Here is a 22,168-nt window from a genome sequence, read left to right on the forward strand (position 1 = left end):
TGTTTTGTACTCCACTGCTACATTGTCTAACTCATTGTCATGAGGAAATTGCATAATTGCCTCCAACTTTTATATAAATTCCACTTCTGCTACCACTGTGTTTTAATACAATAATGGGACTTTAAGCAGTGGAAAAAGCTAGGAGAATTCAATTAACAATTTTTATAACTAAAAATTCCCAATCCCTACTCAATCAAGAATGCTTGTCTTTCTACTGATGGCCTTCAGCCTGCTCAATGTCGCATGCATATTTCAGTACTGCTGTAAAATGACACATACATCAGAATCAAAGCTGCACGTTGATATAACAGGCACTGTGGTGCTAATTGAGTTTCATCATATATTGCGTTTTAATTTTCCGCTTAGCAAGGACTAACTTTTTTCCCCCTCTAAACGTACTATCACTGTACAGCAGTTTCTCTCTCTTTCTGCATAACAATGTCATGCTTTTCCATGTGTGAACTTTTTTTCCTCCTTATTTTGGTCCAAATCCCACCCTTATGCAGAAAAGCATGACCGAGTTTAAGGGTGGCCAAAGTACAGTTCTTAACTGCAAGCAGCTCTCCAGGCACTTTGAGTAAGATCTTGCACTGAAGTGACACAACATGACCAAAAGCTGGACAGCTTGGCAATGCAAATCCCCTTGCAACAAGGAAATATGAGCCAGAAGAGGTGCCCAAGGCCCGTATTATCTTATTTGCTTCAGGATCTGATGTATTCTCAGCCCTCAGTGGAGCTGATGGCCTCCAGAGAGCTACTATTGTCTCCTTCTTGTGAGATGCTCCTCAATCTCCCCCAGCTTATACCAAACCGAGGCACAAGGGTTGTCTATGCTCGCTCTATTAATTTTAATACCTCAGGCTTTGTACATTTTCTATTTTACTTACAAGAGAATATTGAAAGGATATTGACAGAATATTGCTTCCAAAATGACAGATTTTTTGCTAGTCACAGCAATGTTCCCATCTGTGATTTTAAAACTAACCAGTAAGAAAGCGTGATAACTATGTTGCCACCCAAAATATTTTGGTTTTAACTGCACAGTAATGTTCAGCATGATTCTAGATGTTCTTACGATACTCAGAATTCACGGCACATGGCTATCAGATGTTGCGTGCGAGAGAGAATCTCTAATACTTACAGCCAATCATCATCATAGCAACAGCAAAGATCTTCTCCCCATCTGTAGTTGGAGCGATGTTACCAAAACCAACACTGGTGAGGCTGGTCATCGTAAAATACAGTGAGGAGATGTAGACAGAGTCCTTGCTTGGACCGCCTTCCCATTTTCCAAAGCCTGATGTGTTAAAGCGGTAAGGTGTTCCTATCGACATTCCCAGCTGATAGAGCCAGCTCTCAGTTCGGATCGTGTTTGTATCCTCATCAATAACTTCATAGTCTCCTATGCTGTACCAAATGCAGGCCAGCCAGTGTGCCGCAAGACCAAACACGCACACCAGCAGAACCAAGACTGCTGCTCCATATTCAATGTAGTGGTCCAATTTCCGAGCTACACGACCGAGTCGAAGTAGTCTGACCACTTTAAGTGAACTGAAGAGGCTACTGATGCCCTAGAAGGATAAAGCACAGTGGCCATTAGAATCAAATATTAAAGCAACAATATTCATAACTGCAGTTTGCAAAGACACAAGGTGATCTATCACAAGTAGGTGTCCATCAGACAAAAAGATTGTGAAACACGAACAGCTTAATGACCCTTTTAAGGGATGGATACGTGCCTTCTTGTCTTCATGCACTAACATTTTGTGGGTTGCTCTCTGACCTCCCTTCTCAGATGCTTTGAATAGGTCTACAAATACCTTTGTAAAGGCTCCAAACCGTAGCTTATTTATTGCGTGCCCACTTGTGCAAGTGAACTGTCCCTGAGTATCCTGATGCTACTTTAGGCTGACTGAAAATACATATGGAAGTCACCAACCATTAAATTATACAAATCTAATGTTTGAGAGAAACATAATAAGACACCTACTGAATTCATTCCAGCATCTGGATTCATTAACCTCTTATAGCTATTTCTGACTTTCCCATCAACTCTCTTTATGATCCAGGGCAGTGCGTGTGCTCTCATTTCTCTGATATAACACAGTTTGCAGTATTTAGCTCAGACATCAGCAAGATAAATAAGGGCGGCCAAAAAATGCTGGAAGTACCTGGTGATTTGTAATTTTTCAGTGTAAGTGCATTTCCTATGACTTTACTTTCATGTAAGCATTCACTCACTATCAGTCTTACGACATTTCTCAGACGGACTACACAAAGATTAGGTATTTCAAATATCTCACTGTCTAATCCCCCCATTATTTTATTTTTGACAGCTTTGCTATCAATGTAGTATTTCTGTGCTGATACTAATACAGCTCCCATAAAACAGAATTAAGCCAGCATGTAGGATTTTACATTGTTAACTTTCAGACAGATTTGTACTCCCAAGCTCAAGTAGTTAAATAAAAACAAAAATTCAAAGCCATTTCGGAAACCAAAATATCTAAACAGCCTTTCATAAAAACCTTTTGTGTTTTTTTTTTTTTTCCTGCCCTCCCTCTCCCCCCCCTTATCAAGATGGTTTTCATACATAGAAGTCTGATTAAAATTTAAGCAGACTGGTTTAATGAGTATTTCTGGAAATGTATAATTGCATGCTTCTGGTCACCAGCTTTTACTGGAAGTTTGTTTATTCCTGCATAAATACAACTGCTTTGGTATCTCAGGCTGGTTCAATGCACTAGAAGAGATGTTTTATTAAATAATTACATAAAGCATATTGACTCATGTTCCCTGGGACTGCAGCAATGTATTTCCTCTTTATTTCATGAATTTGTCATGATTACATTGACTCATTTTCAGAGACAGATATAATTTGTTACCTGGGAACACATTAGCAATTTCCCTCCAGGGGAGGGAACGTAGGTACTTCTGAAGACTCACTATGGAGAGGGAAAGAGGGGGAAAAGACTTAACAACAACAAATTATAAAGTGATAACCATATTTTAGAAACCAGACATGCAAGTCCCTGAGTGATGAGCACGCATAGTCTCTACAGTCTAAATATCTGCATTCTGATACTACCGCACAGCCTTCCAGCCTTTTTCCTCAAGACCAAAACCCATTTCTCCCTCGCTCCTTTACAAACTTTAACTGGAAAACTGTATTGTACTACATTTTGAGAAGTATCCAGTAATGACCTTCCTTAAGCTCTAGTCTCAAAGCCAAACTCTTTAATCACACAGTCTCAGGCAATGGCAAGAAAAAATTATAACCCAGCATTCTAAATACTAGTTTTACTTTTGCCCAAGAATGATGATGCAAAACTTGTTCTATAAATTAAAGTTTATTGCTGGATTAAAAAAAAAAAGAAAAAAAAGAAAAAAAAAAGGTTAAAAAAAGTTGTTTATCATTTAGAGTCCTACCAAATAAAAACAGTGATTCAGGAAGGACTTGGAATTCTTGGAATTTGGTAAATTCTTAATCGAATTAGTTTGAAAATAAGGATTAGAAATACTAGGGGGAAAAAATCACAGAAAGGGAGATGAAACTAGATAAAAAATATGAATACGATGTTTGAAATTAGATGAAAAAGTTCAAAGCAAGCTACTTTGCTTTCAGAGCTTCAGAACAGATTATTTGGAGATCGCTGTACTCTTATCCTAATTTCCCTTGTGAAATATGCAAAAAGGAATTTTGTAAAACATTTCAAATGTGATAGAACTGTATCACTTGGGAGAAAGGCATTCTACCAAATTCTGATCAGAGGTAGAGAGAATTAAGTTTTTTGTACAAAAAGAACTTGCTTATTTACAGAAAATAAATGCTTGATTTGGTTGCATTCAAAGGATGCATTTAATATTTAAATCAGTCACAATATTTCATGCAACTGCATTGCCACTAAGATTCTAAAAGTTCAGCAAAAGCAAAAAAAGAAATCACAATTTTAATCTCAGCATTAATGGTATTTTCTATTTGATTTCCTCAGGGAAGAAAGGTTTTGTCTATTCTAAATAGATCAATATCAAGATGAAGAAATGCCCAGGGAAGTAATTATTTATACAGTTCTCTTAAAAATTCCTAAGTGACGGAATTTTAAATGGGTATAAACAATGGAAACATAATAGCCTATTTCATAGACTATATAGCAGGAAAAAAAAAAAAAATCAGATCCTTCCCCAAGACTTTAAAACAGTATTTTTTGTCACTAAATTTAGCAAGTAATATTTTAATACTCCCAGGAATAGATCTGCTGGATTCAAAACTGGCATTTTTAGATTGCCACTTTCCAAAATAGAACTGTGCTTTTTGATTACTGTCCATTTTAATGCTCCTATCAGTGCAGATTATTTTTATGCTTTTATCATACAGATGGCTCCACGATGTCACACAAAAGAAGAGCCTGAACTCAATTTACTCCCCTTGATGCACATCCCACCCTCTTAGCTCTTGCTCCTGCTACAGCCTTTGAGTTGCAGACTAAGAGATGCTCAGAGCTACTTCTGCCCAAAGGAAACCTTGGTTCATAAAGAGCTAGAAATTGTACCACAGGTCCCAGACTGCCCAGAGAGGCACCCTCAGATGCTCTGCTGTAAAGGATCACCAGAAGGCACTTCTGCGTGTCAGCCTAGGAAAGGACAAGATTAAATAATATCCCACAAAGTCCTACCTGGGCCAGATTTTCACATACACGGTTCCAGCTGTTCATACTCTACCCAACGGATCCCTCCTCATGGGGGTATGTAAAAGCTAAGAAATCTGTTCTGTGGCCAAGGCAGAAAACCAGTACATTTTTAATATATTTTTGTTACAGGGGAAACTAGTGTGCAGCACTAACACAAATAAGGCATCAAATACTGAATTTCACATAAGCTTATATATCAAATTGTTTGAAATAACCAAATGAAACTAAATACTCTGCAGATGATACCCACATATAGTTGTGGACTGGATTTGACTGGGATAGAGTTAATTTTCTTTAGTATGGTGCTACATTTTGGATTTGTGACAAAAACAGTGTTGATACCAGATAAAAGCTTTAGTAGTTGCTGAACAGCGCTCACACAGCATCAAGCTCTTTTCTACTTCTCCCTCTGCCCCACCAGCAAGGAGGCTGGGTGTGCAAAAGAAGCTGGGAGGGGACAAAGCCAGGACAGCTGATCCCTGCTGATCAAAGGGATATACCATACCACACCACATGGTGCCATGCTCAGCAAGAAAACTGAAGAGGAATTTTCCAAGGTGGCTGTTGCTCAGGGACATGCTAGGCATTGGTCAGCTCGTAACAAGCAACTGCTTTTTCTATTTTTATTTTTTAATTATTAAATGGTCTTTAACTCAACCCATGAGTTTCTAACTTTTGCCCTTTTCATTCTCTTCCCCCACCCCACTGGAGGGAGCGTGAGCAAGCGACTGAGCGGTACTTAGCTGCTTACTGGGGTTAAACCACAACAAGTTGCTGACATTTATTCAGATATTTAATATGCTGGTAGTTTTACTTTCATTGCTAGTGATGGCTGATGCATGAAAATTGAAGAATCTGTAGCAAGTCCCCTCCAAACCAAAGGGCAAGCTCAAAGCACTGACAGCCAGAAGAAATAACTCTGTGTTCTCTGACTGAGCAAACCTGTCAAAAGTGCTTAAAATAATAAATACAACCACTCCCTCCCCTTTCCTCTCCCCATATGCAGTCTTTACAGAATAGAACTACACTTCAAAACCAACAGAAAAACAGATCAGTTTTCCTTAGTACTGGAAGAAAGCTTAACCCACATTTTATATTAAAAGAGAATGCTTCAGAAGTTTATCCATGAAATACCGCCAGAACTAAATTTCCATGCATAACTTGTTGTAAATCTGACTTACTAGATACAGTGCATATTTACACATAGATTTCTTTCTGTATCTCCCTGTTTTCTGCAAGACATGATCTATTGTCAGTGCACCCCATGTCTTGCACTGATATCTCAGATGTAATTTTCTCTCAAAGCACAGGATCCAGGATATCAATGTTTTGTTTTTAGCTTTGCATCAGACAACAGAAGATTTATACCATTACTGGCACATCCATGAAAAGAGTTGAAGAGATGAGACACTGTGATTAATTACTTTGTGAAGGTTTGTGAAAACATAAGGGCTGTAGCAGAGTAATTATTTGTTTCTTGTGTCATTACAGTGCCTATGAACAGCAACAGTGGACACTACAGTACTAGATGCTGTACAAATAAAAAGAAGTTACTGCTGCTCGTTTGCTAAGCAAAATGAAATTCAACCCAAAATTTACTGTGTAATAGAATTGCACCTAGAACAAAAAAATACAGTTTAAAGAACAGCAATAAAAATGACCTACAGCCAAAAAAAAAAAAAAAGTGAAAAATTATTCATTTTCCCTTCCAAACAAACACGACACAGAATGAACAACTTTTAGGAAGAAGTAAATTGCAACTTTCATCCCACCTCCTAGAGTTGTACTAAAGCTAGGACATCAGTAAGATTCAATCTGCATGACAGTATAATATTCACTTTTTAGGCCATTATTTACTTTCCACATATACAGAAAGAAAATGGACTGAACCCAACCATTACAATTTTTTTCTAGGCTCGAAGGAAGTATAATTTATTTCCTACCTATTACCTATTTTTAAAAATAAAAACAATTAGTATTGACACAAATCTGCTCTAGGTTTTCCAGCACTTTCTTCTCACTTATAACAGCTGAAGCTCTGATTTTACCTCAATTAAAGGGAGATGAAGGAGACTAAAAGCTAACCACTAAAGGAATGAAACAGAACAAAAAAATAAATTATTTATCCAGAAAAGGAAACAATGAACCAAATTTATCACTAGCATACGTGAGACATGAGACATGGAAAGCAACACTTTGTTATCAGGTTGTTATTAGGACTTCTCATTTTTTGTTATTTGCCTCTTCTGATTTTCTTAATCAGGTTCTGAAAACCTTTCCTACAGACTGCCATATTTAACAGCCAAGAGATGAGATAACATTACGCATACAGGTAAAAATCAATACCTAAACTCTCTGGTTACTGCTGTGGTTCTCAGTACTGAAGAAGGCAGATCTCTAAATTCAAAATGCTTATTTCAGTCAGACATTTCCCAGCTTGGTTAGATTCCAGGGAGAAACAACAATAATTCATGCATACGAGCACAGGGTGTGGGAAGAGATGAAAAGGTTGATTTTTCATTTATAAATCTACGCCCATCCTTGCCTCACCAGAAAACAGCATATCCAGGAAGCAAGCACTTTTTAAAAGCGCTGACTTTAAGAGGAAGAACATGGATAAAGATAACATATAAGTAATCTAAAGCTTCAAAGTGCTATTCTCCATCCCACTTTCCACACTACCAAATCAAAAATTTACCCCTAACAGACACCTATCTTCTTCCCTCAATGCCTCTGCTTCAAAGAACCAGCCAGTTCCAGAAGCTTTTTACTTACCTCAAATAGGCAAAACACCCAAATAAGGTTTAGCGTTACTGGCATCTAGTACCACTCCATCTTAAATTCTAATCCAATCCCTAATATGAAATAGACTATACAGCAACCATTTAGCTACTCAGATAAATACCCTTTGCCATCTCATCTGACTTTCTGCCTCAGATCAATAAAAGCATGCTGAACTGGGGAAAAAATGAAACTGATCCCTATCTCTGAAACATGCTTCCCTTTATGTGTAGCCTAAGCATCACTCGAACAGCAGCTTTTTGAAATAATTCAGAATCTAATAAATTCAATTAGCTCTCCTTCTTGGACAAAGGCTATCACCATAGATTATCACTGAAAATGTAATTCAGTGTTTTAATTCTTTTAGCTTTATATAGATTGAACAGCTTATGTAGACTACTATTTTGTCTTTAACAGCATGATAAATTATGTCGTGCTTTTCAAAGCTAGGAAGTAGCCTTGAAACGTAATCACACCCTTACTTATCCATGACATAGCAAAAAGACTAATTTGAACGTTAGTAGTGCAGAAGAGCTAACTGGCATCTTAATAGCCACAAGCAGAACCTATACCGAGGAGGTGTATGTGCCTACACATATAAAACCAACACAGTTTGGAAAACAGGGTTTAGAAGAAAAAGGCAGCCTACCCCTCACGACAGTCGCATAAAGAAGGCACTTCATTAGTAGCATGGAGGTTGGCTTTTTAGGAGTTTATCCCTTCCCATCTTCTGTCAGCACATCCAAGAACCACACTTAACCAACATTTCTGCAATGCCTGGCTCATACTCTGATATATAGCTGCTTTGTTATAGACATTACAAAGAAAAGTAGGTTATGACTGCTTTAGCTCTAATTAGCCACATAAAAAATATTAATTCATTACCAGATTTATCAATAGACTTGCATCCTAAACAGTTACAGTATTGCCTAATAAGACAGGCACAAATAGGAGAGATGAACTATGCAGTTTCAAAGACTTCAAATTACATAGCTGTTTGCAGTTTAGGAGACTTTAAAAATAATATTTTCCAGTTTGCAAAATTCAACCAAAATTCTTTATGGACCCCTGATTATTCAATAAAACTATAAATATCATGATAATTTATTACTTTGCCCTTTATTGCAAAAAAATGGTAAAACAAATCAAGGCAATTTGCATGCTTTTCAGTAGAGCTACTTCAGTAATTCCTAGATAGCTAATTTGTATTAGCATGAGAGATTATTTCACTAATAAGGTTTTAAATTAATCTATTGCAAAAGTACTGCCTCACATTTGCCAAAAATCTGACAAGCAACACATTCATTTTTTCCTCTCTTACAACTCACTGTTTACTTTCAAGCTGCATCATGCTCACTTAGCACTAAATAGCTTAATTTTCTTTGATTACTTCTGTATTGTGTTTTTCCTGTGACTTTTTTATCATCATAAATTTTGTTGTTTGAAAGCTCTATGTCATCTTTGCCTAAATGCTAGCTTCTCTCTTTTTCATGCACTTAAGTGAATAGTAGATCACTTTTATTGAATACATCTTTCCTGATGATCTTTCACTATGCATTTATTTCTTCTCTACCTCACGTAATAAGAACCACAGAATGATTTGGGCTGGAAGGTACCTTAAAGACCATTTAATTCCACCCCCCCCCGCCATGTGCAGGGACACCTCCCACCACACCAGGCTGCCCAAAGCCCCATCCAACCTGGCCTTGAGCACCTCCAGGGATGAGACATCCACAGCTTCTCTGGGCAGCCTGTGCCAGTGCCTCACCGCCCTCTGAATGAATAATTTCTTCCTTATACCTGATCTAAATCTAGCCTCATTTAGTTTAAAGTCATTACTCCTTGTCCTATCACTCCTCCCCAGCTTTCCTGCAGGCCCCCTTTAGGCACAGGAAGGCCGCTGGAAGGTCTCCCCCAGAGCCTTCTCTTCTCCAGGCTGAACAACCCCAACTCCCTCAGCCTGTCTTCGTAGGAGAGGTGCTCCAGCCCCTTGGTCGTCTTCATGGCCCTCCTCTGGACCTGCTCCAACAGGTCCATGTCCATCTTGTGATGAAGGCCCCAGAGCTGAATGCAGGACTCCAGGTGGCATCTCATGATGGGGAGAATCACCTCCCTTGACCTGCTGGCCACACTGCTTTTGATGCAGTTGGCTTTCTGGGATGCAAGCACATAACACCTTCTCATGCTGAGCTTCTCATCAGTCAATGCCCCCAGGTCTTCCTCCTCAGGGCTGCTCTCAATCCATTCTCTGCCCAGCCTGTATTTGTGCTTGGGATTGCCCTTGACCCAGGTGCAGGACCTTGCACTTGGCCTTGCTGAACCTCATGAGGTTCAGTGCAGCCCCATCTCCCAGGCCTGGCCAGGTCCCTCTAGATGGCATCCCTTCCCTCCAGCGTGTCGACCACACCACACAGCTCGGTGTCATCGGCAAACTTGCTGAGGGTGCACTCGGTCACACTGTCCATGTCACCGACACAGGTGTTAAACAGTGCCGGTCCCATTTCATAAGAATAATATATGGTTCTCAGTTTGGTATCAGCCAACAATTGATCAGTGTTTGATTCAAATACATACAGGGAGTTAGTAGTGAAAACTGCTGTTTTGGAGATTTATATGGTATTGACATGACTGGATTCCACTCCTACCATGAAATTTCACAACGGTGTCACATGTAATGTCAATTTTTTTCCAACGTAAATTATATCTTATAGTATTATGGCTGAAAACCACAATATAAAATTGCTCAAGCTGACATTGCAAAAAATACTTCAACTTGCCTTTAGAATTTGAGGACTTAGATTGCATTGTTCTTGGCAAAAATTGTGGAATTTTATTTAAGCCTGTTTTTTATTAAATCAACTGACTGATGTCTGAACACAAAAAGATAACATTATCCCCCAAAGTAGGTGGTATTTCCTTACGTGAGGAATAATACTAATTACTGTAAAGGATCACTGGCAAATGTTATTGTCATTATTCGAATTCAAAAGATATTAATACCATGTTTTAAGAGCTGTGTAAATTTTAGACCAATGTATTCTCTTCTTACTCAAACTATATTACAGCATGATGTATTGTTTTAACAGGAGAAAGACTAAGCCTAGCATTACGTTGACTCATCAATCAATGGAATATTTTCTTGAAGTTCTATGCAGGTCGTGAAAGTAATTTCTATTTAACTGTATAATCAGCTCAACGTATAGAAAAAAAAAAGGAGAAACATTTATAACTTTTCTTTCATTTGGGTACCAATGGAAATTTCTCTGCAGCTACTTGTTTCTTCATTTGTTGGATTCTGCTCACGTCTGAATATGAGATGCTGCACTCTCCTTCAGTACGGCACTTGAGATAAAAAATTTCAGATATTCTCATATTGAGACTCTCAATTCCACGGCCTTGAACAAAGACATTAATGTTTTTTCTTTCTTCTTCCATCTGTAGAATGTGGTTATTCATACCTAAGTTCCTCTTGTATTAATTGCAGTTGTTAATAGTTGTATTGATTAATAGTTCATGAATTCAAAGAATTTTTATGGAAAAAAATATTCTGAACAGTACAAAGAAGAAACTGGAATTTCAATTATATTTTAAAAATGTGAATGGAAAATATAGTAATGTTCCAAATTGTAATAAACCCAAGAATTCTGAAATAGGCTTAAAAACATTCCTTTAAATTTTACATGAGAATTGAGGTAAATTTGCAAAACTAAAAGTTGTTTCAAAATATAGAAAAAATCAGACTTCTTTTTAAATGGGTATTTTCTTGTCAAAAATATTGATCAACTCTAGCTTCATATGTTATAATTAATCTTGCATTATAGGAACACTTTAAAGAAGACAAAAAAGGCTTCACTACTAATCTATCAAGAGCTAAGTGTTGGGACAGTCCCAAAGTTACCCAAAGACACAAAAGTCTCAACACCCTGTCTACACTACTTTTTAGTTCATCAGGTCCAGACCCTGTGTCCACTGCAAATCAATTCAATGTCTCTTTCACAGTCATAATGTCACTCTTAGAAATAAACCAACTTGTCAAGTTAGTTCCTCCATGACATCTTCAGTGGTTTTGGTGATGTTTCTTTTAACACAAAATAACAGGCAGAAAAAACAGTGAATTTTAACCTGCCCCAGTCCGCCTTTACTATGGAGACTGCAACAAAGCCAGGATTATATTTCCTCATGTTTAAAATCACATATGGAAAACACCGACACAGGAAAGTTGTAATTCATAGTCTTTATCTCATTTTACAGGCACTGCTGACAGTGGGCATCATTTAATCCCTGAAAATTTTTTTGAGTGCGTTCTCCGGAAAAAATCTCACAGCAGCCACAGCCACCCACTGACTGCAGTCTCATAGTCCCAAGGGAATTACCTTTAGCAAAGTCAGAGTAACACACGGGTACCAACCCAGTCTGGCCACTTGTAACTTCAGCAGCTCAGCCCTGCAGCTGACTTAATCCAACAGCGAAGTAATATGGCATGCAAAACAGGGTGAGAGGCAAGGAAAATTTAAACCAGCAAGAACAAGAGAAAGGGTGTTGGCCCACAAGGGAATATTGCACTCGGCAGAGAATATATAAGATAAGGCCTTTCTGCTTTCAAGACTCCTTGAATGTGGCTTTTTTTTTTCTTCTTTCAATAAGAGGTTATCTTTTTCTCTACAGGCAGTTCACAAAACAGAGATCAGCATGCACTGTCCCAAATCCCCACCTGATGTGCACTACATTATTCTGCTGACGTTGCTGGCAAAGCCCCTCAGGGCCTGTAAGCCAGTCTATGAGCCCTTAACAGAAGAGCAGCAATTTACACCAGTGGAAACTCTGTTCTAATGGCCCTACAATGATTTATACCAGTTAAATGTCAGAACCCACTAGGGAAAACAGAGATGAACAGTCTTGAAAGGATAGCATCAACTTTTTTTTTTTCCTTGGGCATGATGGCTAGAATAACTAAAACTAACACTGTTATACTGATTAAGGAGACTGTTGAAGACCCACAGGAAAAATGAAGCACCAACCAGCTCCTCGTTGTTACAATGCAACACGGAGACTAAGAACCTGGAGAAATTCAAACCCCCGTAACAAGAATTTCTCTCAGCGCAGGGAGTCTGCTCAGCTCAGGGGCTCGCATGGCCTCTGGTACAGCCATTCTCCCAAGGGATGTTCTGTAGGTCACATCACCAGTCTCCAGTTATGAAACGTCCCTCCAGCAAAATCATTAGCAGGTTGCCACTATTTGCAAAGGGTGAGAAAATCACACCCCCCCCCCTTTTTTTTTTAATCTTTCAGTCTAAATGTCAGAAACTGATGTATGGCCACTCCTTCCATTGCTTTATCAGTGCCATGGTGAAGTAACATGTGAAAGCCCTGAATCTGCAGCCTGAATGCATTTTATGACAAACAAATACTTAAGGACAGGTCTCACAAGGCTTTTTGCATGCTCTCATTTGTCTTATTTCAGTCTGTAGCTTTATATAAAATGAAAATCTCTCTAGAGAGATAAATATCAAATAACGTCATGTTTGTTCCCCTGTATCCAACAGTTTTCCTACTTATCCTCAAGTCATAGAGAAAAATATTTTAAATTAGATAAACAACCCATGTAGTGTATTTTTATAAAAGCAAAGCCTTTATGTTTTTACTGAGATGTTTTCCTGGGTATAATTTTCTTTTAACAGCTAGGTTGTCCTTTATAACATGGGCATATTTCAAAGACACTCATAAAAATTAAATATTACAGGCTAAATATTAAATACTAAGCTCTGATGAAATGTGCATGTACACTACAGGTCTAGTATCACATAGACATATAAACACCTAGCAAGTTGATGATACAGATTTTATAAGACATAGTTAAAAAGTAGACTGCTGTAATCATCAAGATTCTGTTAACAGTTCATTAACTCTCTGAACTAGTTGGGCATGGAACTTTCATGTGACATTTAATTTAGGAATATTTTCTTGGCAACTTGATACAGAAGGAAAATAAGCAGTTATATTAGACTAGTATTGTGGTTTAAGCGTCTGAATGTTAGTTCTTTTGCTGGCTTGTGACTTGTTCCCAAACAAATGTGCAAGAATTAAGGAAAAGCCTAGATTTCCAGTTTTCTCCCTGCTTTTTCCTCTGATTATGTAATTATCAAACAAGCATCAAATGCTTTATCTTCCTCTAAAACAACTGCTGCCAAATAACAGATCAGGGATCACCGGGCACCCTCACAGTACTTTCTGTTGATCTAAGACGTAGTCAGTCACTGCCTGCATCTGCCGCCTGATACATCACTTTAGAAGTAGATGAGAAAAGTGCATTCTACTTCCCAATTGTTCATGTGAAAAATTGCCATTAGTGAACATACCCTGCTCAGTCATCAGTGAAAGGAAGAGAATCCTGCCCTAAGAAATCGTCTTTACACACCAGTTCAAGCTGTTTATGGTAAGTCTCATGAAGCAGTTTTCCTCAGTGCTGTACACAGGTTCTGCCATCTGCTTCTGCCTGTCCTCCTGAACTCTCAGGATGCAGAAGGAAGGAAAATAAATATGGATTTCTGACACCAAAAACCTCAGCTTCTCTATTCCAGTTAAAGATGGACCCTTCTGGCTAGGACTCATCAGCAAAGCTTTTACGTGTGCTGAGGGCAGCTACTAGAGACATAGGTACACTAATCCAACATATTTAACTAAAAGCATCCATTTCTTTCTTCTCCCCTCCCCAGTCCCGAACGTTAAGTTATAATTAGGGGGGTGGAAGTGGAACAAGTATACTGACCTCATCAACATTCTCAAATGCGTTGATGACATCATACGGCAAGCATGAGAGCAGATCGATCACAAACCAGGTCTTCAAGTAATTCATGCGAATCAGCTTTGGGTCAGAGATCACCTCTCCTGCTGGTCCCACAAAGGTGGTATGGAAATTAAGCACAATGTCTACCAAAAAAATGACATCTACAATGCTGTCCACTACTAGCCAGGCCACATTGTTCTGTTTGGTTTTAAAGGAGACATTGTACGGGACCAAAATAGCGGTGTAGAAGGTTAAAATCAAGATGATCCAGTCCCAGGTAGTCTTGAAAACACAATAATGCAAAATTATATGTGGCGGAGTCTTTGGTGCTTCTTGTTTGTACTGTGGGAGGATTTCAGAGCCCAGCTGCAGTACCTGTAGTGACAAGGATTTCAGGAGAAAAAGGAAACATTAATTTTTTAATGTTATTTTTTACATTTTAGAATTTTGAGCTCAGTTGATAAAAAAGACATGCTCATTAGCCTCTTTTAAAATTAGCAAATGGTCGGGATAAGTATTCTGCTAAACATATCAGCAACCTGTTTCTTCTAATGTCATTAATTGTTTTTGACTATGCCTACTGTGCTGTACATCCAAGACATACAGAGAACAGACAGCTCCTTCCGCAGTCTAAATAGACGAGACAGATAAATGATGAGAAGGAAGGCAATTGTGAACAGGAATCAATGGCAAAACCAGGAAGAAGACCACAACATCTGACTTCCAGTCCAGCACATGGACATTGTTTTTCAACACTGGTCATTTAACTCTTCCCTATACTGCATCTGCAATCAAGCCCTGCACTACAACCCATCATGAATGCACAGGCCTTTGTTCCTCTTCTCTGAGCTGCGCAGGACTAAAGTTCATGGATGACATTCATTAGCCTCAATAAACTGAAGTTTCTACTGGATGAGTTACAGGTGAAAACAGAAAAGAAGATGGAGATGAGCTCAAATGAGATGTGTTTCCTCATGTCAAACTCACAGAACCTGGAAGAAACATTTAGAAGCATTTCGCATTAATTTACATTGTAGTTCAGAGCAAGAGGAAGCAGATGTGGAAAGTAAGTGGCCACTCTCTCTGGGAAAAGATCAGAGAGCATACCTATAATAGGAGGATGTCGTCTTTTCATGTGCGTATCTCAGCTTTTTTAACGTCAATTATTTCGACACCGATTTTTACCTGCAGGCTTTTCTGAGTACTTTTTTTTTTGTGCGTGTGTGTGAACTGGTAGGCTTTTTTCCAACAGACTAAGCCAAAAGGGACAAAAAAGAAAACAATCAGCTACAAGAGTCCTATTTGGACAAAACAGCCTCAGATCAGGTTCCCCGCTGCTTTGAACCTCACATAATCACTTACTCTTGTGCACAACAGGGGTCAGACGCTGTCAGATCACAGTCCCTTGCACATGCGTAAATGACTATGGGAGCTGCAAGGCACAAAACAAGCCTGCTGACTTTAAGTCCATTGTGTTCTCCAGAAGAGAAATAGCATGGCCTGCTTGGATAGAACTGCAGATTAGCTTAAGGGCATCAACACTTAAAAAATAAAAACAAAAACAAAACAAAACAAAAAACAACTTGTTTGTTTTGCTAAGTTTCTAGAATCACAGCAAATAGGGGAATGAAACACTTCCCCCTACGTAGACCCCTTGCAGACAAAACTAGGAGTCGGACATGGCCACTGCAGCATTCAGTGGTCTGCCAGTCGCAAACCTGATTCACTCAGGTTCTCCATTCTAGAAACAAACATTGGTTTGTGGTGTGAGGAGCTGAAAGCAAGCACCAGACTGAAGTAGTCTCTTTTCTGCAGGAGGCACTGGCCAGCCAACACAGTCCACAGAAGTTGCTGGTAGTGACTGCAAGAGGCGTATGTTGTGTACTGAGCTGGTATGTGTACTCAGGGCACGTGTTTCCTTCAGGGCTTGTTTGCAGTCCCAGCTACAGATGTTAGAATTTCTTTTCTAGCCCAAGATCAGTATTTCAAACACCTCCTGGCTTCTGGCTTCTATGAGGCTGTGCACAAACGGCAGCTCTAACGTAAGACCCCAATCCTGAAATCCACTGGGCAATATTCACTCACTGAAATAACTGATCAGCAAAACCAAGTACTTTCAATCACATAGTAACATTTTATCACCCTTTAAATATAGGATGAAACATGATTTCTTCTTTTGCTATCAGATGACTCCTAGAGCTTATTTTTTTTGGCCTCACTGATACCATAGGAAAAAGTCAAACATTTTGATAAGGATTCCAATCGGTACAGGAACCTCAACTATGAAACACTGAAAAAATCACTTTGTAAGTCCTTGTCTTCAGATTGGTTGTTACACACACACATTTAAATTCTCAACTAACAATTGTATAATGCATCCCATTTTGGCCATCCCCAGCCTCTCTCCACTCCAAGAACTTGTGGAGATTTTACATCCTCCGTACTGAAGTTACTGTAAAATGTACTAATGGACTCCCATATATATGAATAATAGGACCAATGGCAAGAACAGTCTCTCTTTAGCAATAAAGAAGGAGCTTAATTATGGAGTCAGCTATTTTGCTGTAAATCACAAAGAATGCCAGTAAAGCCAGTGGAACTGCATGGATGTAAAACTGAACTGCATGCAGAGAGAAACAGACTTCTCATTTCAAATCATTAGGAAAACAAACAAATCTGCTGCTTCAGTGTTTTAAAATGTCATCACCAAGTAGAAAGCACTCTCCACTAGCTTGTTTGAGATCCAAAAGGCTACAGCACAGGAAAGTAAAAGGATCAATGTCTCCTTCCGTTTTTATTTAGAAAGAAAATGTACTCTAAACTATCTGAATGGCTAGATTTATTAATAAATCTTTTGAACTTCCGCTCTACCAGCAGCTATTTAAAATGAACAGGGGGCAATGGCTTTTCCCGGTCTCCAATGGAAGGATGTGCATCAGCAGTGTGCGTGTGGATCTCAAAGGGAAGAGCAAGGGGAGGGCGGGAATCAAGGAATGACACAGACATGACAATCAGCTGCAAGGTGGAGAAAGCCACCTGCCCAGGGTGTCTCCAGCTTTTTGTTCAGGTGTTTGGGGTGACGAATTCTAGCCCTGGCTCCCTTTCACTACATCACTAACACACACATAAAACCACTCCAACATCTTGCTGGAATTGCCAAAGAGATGAATTATCATTTTACTGCCTGAGATGGAAGAAGGGTGCTGGCCCCAGCACACTACCTCTGCCTGCAAAGGCAACTTGCTTAACAGATTAGCAAAGGTCTTGCATCCTCCAGGACTGCCAGCCAAGAGCTTTCAAAGTCACCAAATTATTCTTTTAATTGAAGGAAGGGGAAAATCCCCTCTAATGCAACTTAATTGCCTCAGAGAACAAGTGTGTGTTTTTAGCATTAAATACAACCAGAGAGCTCAGTGCTACACAAAATAATGGAAGAAGCTCCACGGAGCCTAGGGCTAAAACTCTACATCATAGTTATTAGGTTGCCGCACTCAAGCTGGGAGAGCACTTTTCCCCACGTGTCACACCAAGGGCCACACACAGTCTACTTATTCACCATCCTTCCAGACACGCACACCACCACTGGGTCACCTGGAGATTATAAACTATAAACCCCACTCTCTCTGCACCATACAGCAAAGCCAGGTAGATGCAAGAAGTACCTGCTGCCCTACTCCAAACCACTCTCGCTGTACTCCAGCCTCTGGGGAGAATAGTGCCAACCCAAAACACAGTATTTGCTGAAGCAGTCGTGTGTGGTTCCCCACCCACATGAACTAACTAGATTCAAACTGCTTGTAAAGATACTTCCTGAAGAGGTAACGACAGAAATATGAAAGTAATTATGAAGAAAATGTAAGCAACTAAACAAACCAACATGCTGAGCCTCCACCCATGTGCAATGACAAAATATTTCATTAATATCGTTTGCTAAATAACTGAAACAGCCCTGGTTTTGGAGGATTTTTTCTCCATTGCACAGTTATGCCACAGTAAAAGAAATGCTTGTTTCAGAAAGTTATTAATGGAAGTATTCCAATTACTTATGATTCATCAGCGACTACAGTCACATTATCTGCATTTATTATTTGCAGTAATGATGCATGATGTTTTAATTGTTCTTTAAAGCCAAAGAATATTACTTCAAAAGCAGAAATAACAAATTTCAACAGTGGTTTCACAAGTGTGTGTTCTTTCTTTCTTTATTAACATAAAACACATTTATCCTAGATTTGTTGAAAAATGGTGAATATATAACCAGTCAGGACTTACAAAAGTGCATCAACAAGTGGTTACGATGATTTATTTTTAAGACCACGTGACTGGGGAAAAAACAATCATTCATTTTCAGCTTAACCTCCCCCTTTTTGTGTTTGCAACTGCATGTTTGCTCTCTCTAATTCTCCCTTGCTTTTGTTCTTACAGGCACCCACACAAATTGCTCCCAAGCCAAGAGCTAGGTGCTAAGTCTCTACTTGAAGTAGATACTAATGGCAGTTATAAGTCCCTGGTAAACAGGGTTTACCAGAAAAAATGGCATAAAATTCTTGATTAGGCAATGCTGCTAAGCACCATTGTAACTTTTCTGCTTTTATTCCTCATAACTATTACATTTTTTTTAAATTATGACACAATCTTTTTTACCCAGAGCTTCCTGGTAATGTACAGAATACATCAGCCAGTACAATGGATGCAGAGGACACACACACTCTACAGTGACCAGGAAAGAATGGTTCCTACAATTAATTCCTTAGTAATAAAGCCACAAAAACATATTAACTACTTTGTACTCTCATTGCAAAATGGACTTTCAGAGATACCTAACACCCCTGCATTAATTGCATAATAAATTTAGGCAGTTTTTTACATGATTGTTATTAGGCAAGTCATGCTAGACAAATCTACACACCCTGGCAAAAATCAGTGACCGAAGCTTAACAGTCACTGCTTGTATTATCCATGGCCTGTGGATAAAATAAAGCTGTTTTTCAATAAAACCTTTTTAAAACTAATTTATCATAAACAGTAACATAAATTGTAAGCCTTCATGGCAGGCTTGTGTTTTGTGTTTGTACAACACCTTGCCCCATTCAGCTTCTAGGACACAACTGGCTCTTCAGCTCTTCAAAAACGTAAGTAATAATGGAGTAACACTAATAATTTTCCAATAAATTAAGCGCCTTCCCAAGCAAAGGGAAGATGTATGTGAAATGCCATAGTAAATAGGTAAAAGAAATAGGATGCGCACTCATTTGAGCTTAAAATTTCAAATAGGCTACTGCAGAAATGAAGAAAAAAAATAAGAGATTTGAAAATACAGTGGGGAACAATTAGAGATCCCACGTTCAATATTATCAGGAGAGCTTTGTAGAATAAGAAGCCTGCCAGCCCCTGTCTTCTCAGGAAGAAAAGTGTGCTTGTCTGTGTGATTATCTGCACTCTGCTTTTCTCTCGTGCCATTCTATTGACTTTAGTGGAATTACAGAAGATATACTACAAGGTGCCTAACATCACAGCTGGGGCTAATGTTCTTTTTAAAATAACGACAGCAATATTCAGTCAGCAATTACAAAAACTCATTTCAGACACATAAACTATACACTTGCCCTTTATTATTTGTAATGAATCCACTGACTGTGCCAGTTAGAATACTTGCAAAGTCTTGTTTAACATATCAGCCAGCAAGATGTTTCAGCAACGTAGCCACTGAGGTCCAGACTGAGGTTCAAAGAGCCAAACAGAATAACCTCAGATTCTCTGCCTTATATTCTACTGCCTAAATTTTAGCATGAACTAAAATTCAAGGGCAAATATCTAAAGAGAAAGAAGGACTATTTGCTGCTAAGTCTTGAGTTAGATTATGAGGGAAAATGTCCCAAATTCTAGGACACTAAAACAATCTAAGGGTGGAAATGTGATAATCACATGGTATTCCTACAGTATAGTGCCCATGTGAATGTCTGCCCCTCCCCTGTGCTAGTATGATCTAAGCTATTTTCTCCAAAAATGCTCACAACAGAAATCAGTTTTCCACTCTGGAGTGCATCTGTATTAAATACAGAAAGGGTAAGCTCCTGTCCATGGGAATTTCATGGTCACAGTGTGATAATAATGCAGACTTGGGCAGGAGCTGCATGTTTTGCATAGAAACTAAATCATACACAGGACAAACTTAAAGAGTACTGACTATATGTAGACTCGCGGAGCCCGTCAGTGGCTTTTGCCTCCAGCTACAAAGGAAGACTAAGAATTATGGTCAAGAATCACAGTTGCTGCCATGGCATTGACAGCAATAGGTGATACAGGAGTGCCATGTTGTATTGGCCATACTGTCATTAACACCACGTCAAGACTTTCCCCAAGCTTTTTTTTTTAACACCAGGGAGATCCTGCTACTGGTCCTAGAAACAACTACAGGAAATTCAGGACAGTCTCTCCCCCTCGTGGCGAAAGCCCTAAAACCCTGGTACTTCAATCAAGAAGCCTCTTCTCTGCCTAGAGCTTTTCACAAAACTTTCAGAGTCTACTTAAACGACAAAATTTCATTTTTCTATTGTCTGCAGTATTGCTTGTGACACCTTATAGCTGTTCTGTCCACAAAAGCAGTACCTTAAATACATCTTAACCAATTTGTAAAGCACATTGGGATCCTACTAAAGGAGAACTATATATAAATGAATGCAGAGAACGACTGTGTCAATGATTCTCCAGAATTTCTTTCTGTGCTAGTCTTAGTTTTTCTCACCTCAATTTTAAACAAGCAAATAGTTCAAGATCCTACTAGCACTGAGATATTCAGAAGAAAGGAAAATAAAGAAAACGTATTATTTTAATAATAATGCCATTGTAAGACTTTGCCGAGATACAGAAGCCAAAACAGCAGTTAGGTTTCCTCAAATCTCTTCTAAACACCAGCTTCCATTCCACTGTCACAACAGACATTTCACAGCACATCACATACTGCTGAACTCTTGTGCCTGCCACCAGGCTTCAGAATCCCAGGGCAAGGGTGTGTTCAGCTCATGCAGAGACAGCATACCCACAAAAGCTAAGTACCTTTCTTTGCCGTTTCTTGTGAAAAGGAAACATTACCTCAGCAAGTCGTGAATGCTTGTGAACATTCTCTCCTTTCTGCACGCTCGGAGCAAGCTGCTGAAGCACACCTCGGCTGCTTGTGAGGGCACGGGTCAAGCGAGCAAACTTTCCCCAACCTCAAAAAAACATGAAAGATTATACACGTTACAAAAAAAAATCTGGAAGTGTATCACATAAAGTTAAAAAAATTTAAAATTAAAAATGAGCAATCTGTGTTAGTATTGACCACATTGGAGTATAATTTAACCATGTATCAGGTAAAAGCAAGACACAAAAAAGGTGGCAGGATGGTAAAGTAATAAAACCCACAGTGACTGCAGTGACTTTGTATTCAATGGCTCTACAAGAGTGCTGTTACACAAACTGCATCTTTTGTAAGGATAAACGTCCACTTCGCAATAATCTTCTATTAAATTCAATGGCCAGATTTGGATCTCACAACCCTGCAGAAGACTCTCCAGACTAATAAAGATGTAGGAATAGAATCAGGCACAATGAAAATTACAGCTGCCTGTAACAGAAGTGAATCTGGCCTCAGATGTACTGAGCATAGTTCTGGCAAAAGCAAAGCAAAGTACATAACATAATAAAAAGCAGAGCAGACAAAGTGAAACAAACAAAATCATTAATTTTATCCTCTCTAAACAAAAGGGAAAAATATACAAATAGATTTTCTCAAACTCTAATAAAACATTTAGCAGGTTCTTGCAGAGAAGTCATGTGGTGAATTTTAATTCAGAATATTTTTACAGTCATTTCAAATACCCTTCAAAACAGAAGGCTTGAATGACAGTCACATGAACTAGTTTTAACTATAACC

At 38.8% G+C, this 22,168-nt stretch overlaps 1 protein-coding gene across 8 annotated transcripts in view; it reads right to left on the minus strand.

Annotated features, from left to right (window-relative positions):
- KCNH1 (potassium voltage-gated channel subfamily H member 1) overlaps positions 1-22,168 on the minus strand; it is a 185,401-nt gene that overhangs the window by 133,213 nt on the left and 30,020 nt on the right. For all 8 annotated transcript variants that reach the window (XR_014581811.1, XM_083829400.1, XM_083829401.1 and 5 more), the window contains 3 exons: positions 21,346-21,464; positions 14,236-14,628; positions 1,142-1,571 (listed from right to left, as the gene is read on the minus strand). Coding sequence is in view for 7 of the 8 variants with exons in the window: in XM_083829400.1 (XP_083685526.1) it covers positions 1,142-1,571; positions 14,236-14,628; positions 21,346-21,464 (942 nt within the window). In the remaining variant the exon portion in view is untranslated. The remainder of the gene's footprint in view (positions 1-1,141; positions 1,572-14,235; positions 14,629-21,345; positions 21,465-22,168) is intronic.

The sequence above is a fragment of the Anser anser genome (assembly GCF_964211835.1).
Source record: "Anser anser genome assembly, chromosome: 3".
NCBI classification, from domain to species: domain Eukaryota; kingdom Metazoa; phylum Chordata; class Aves; order Anseriformes; family Anatidae; genus Anser; species Anser anser.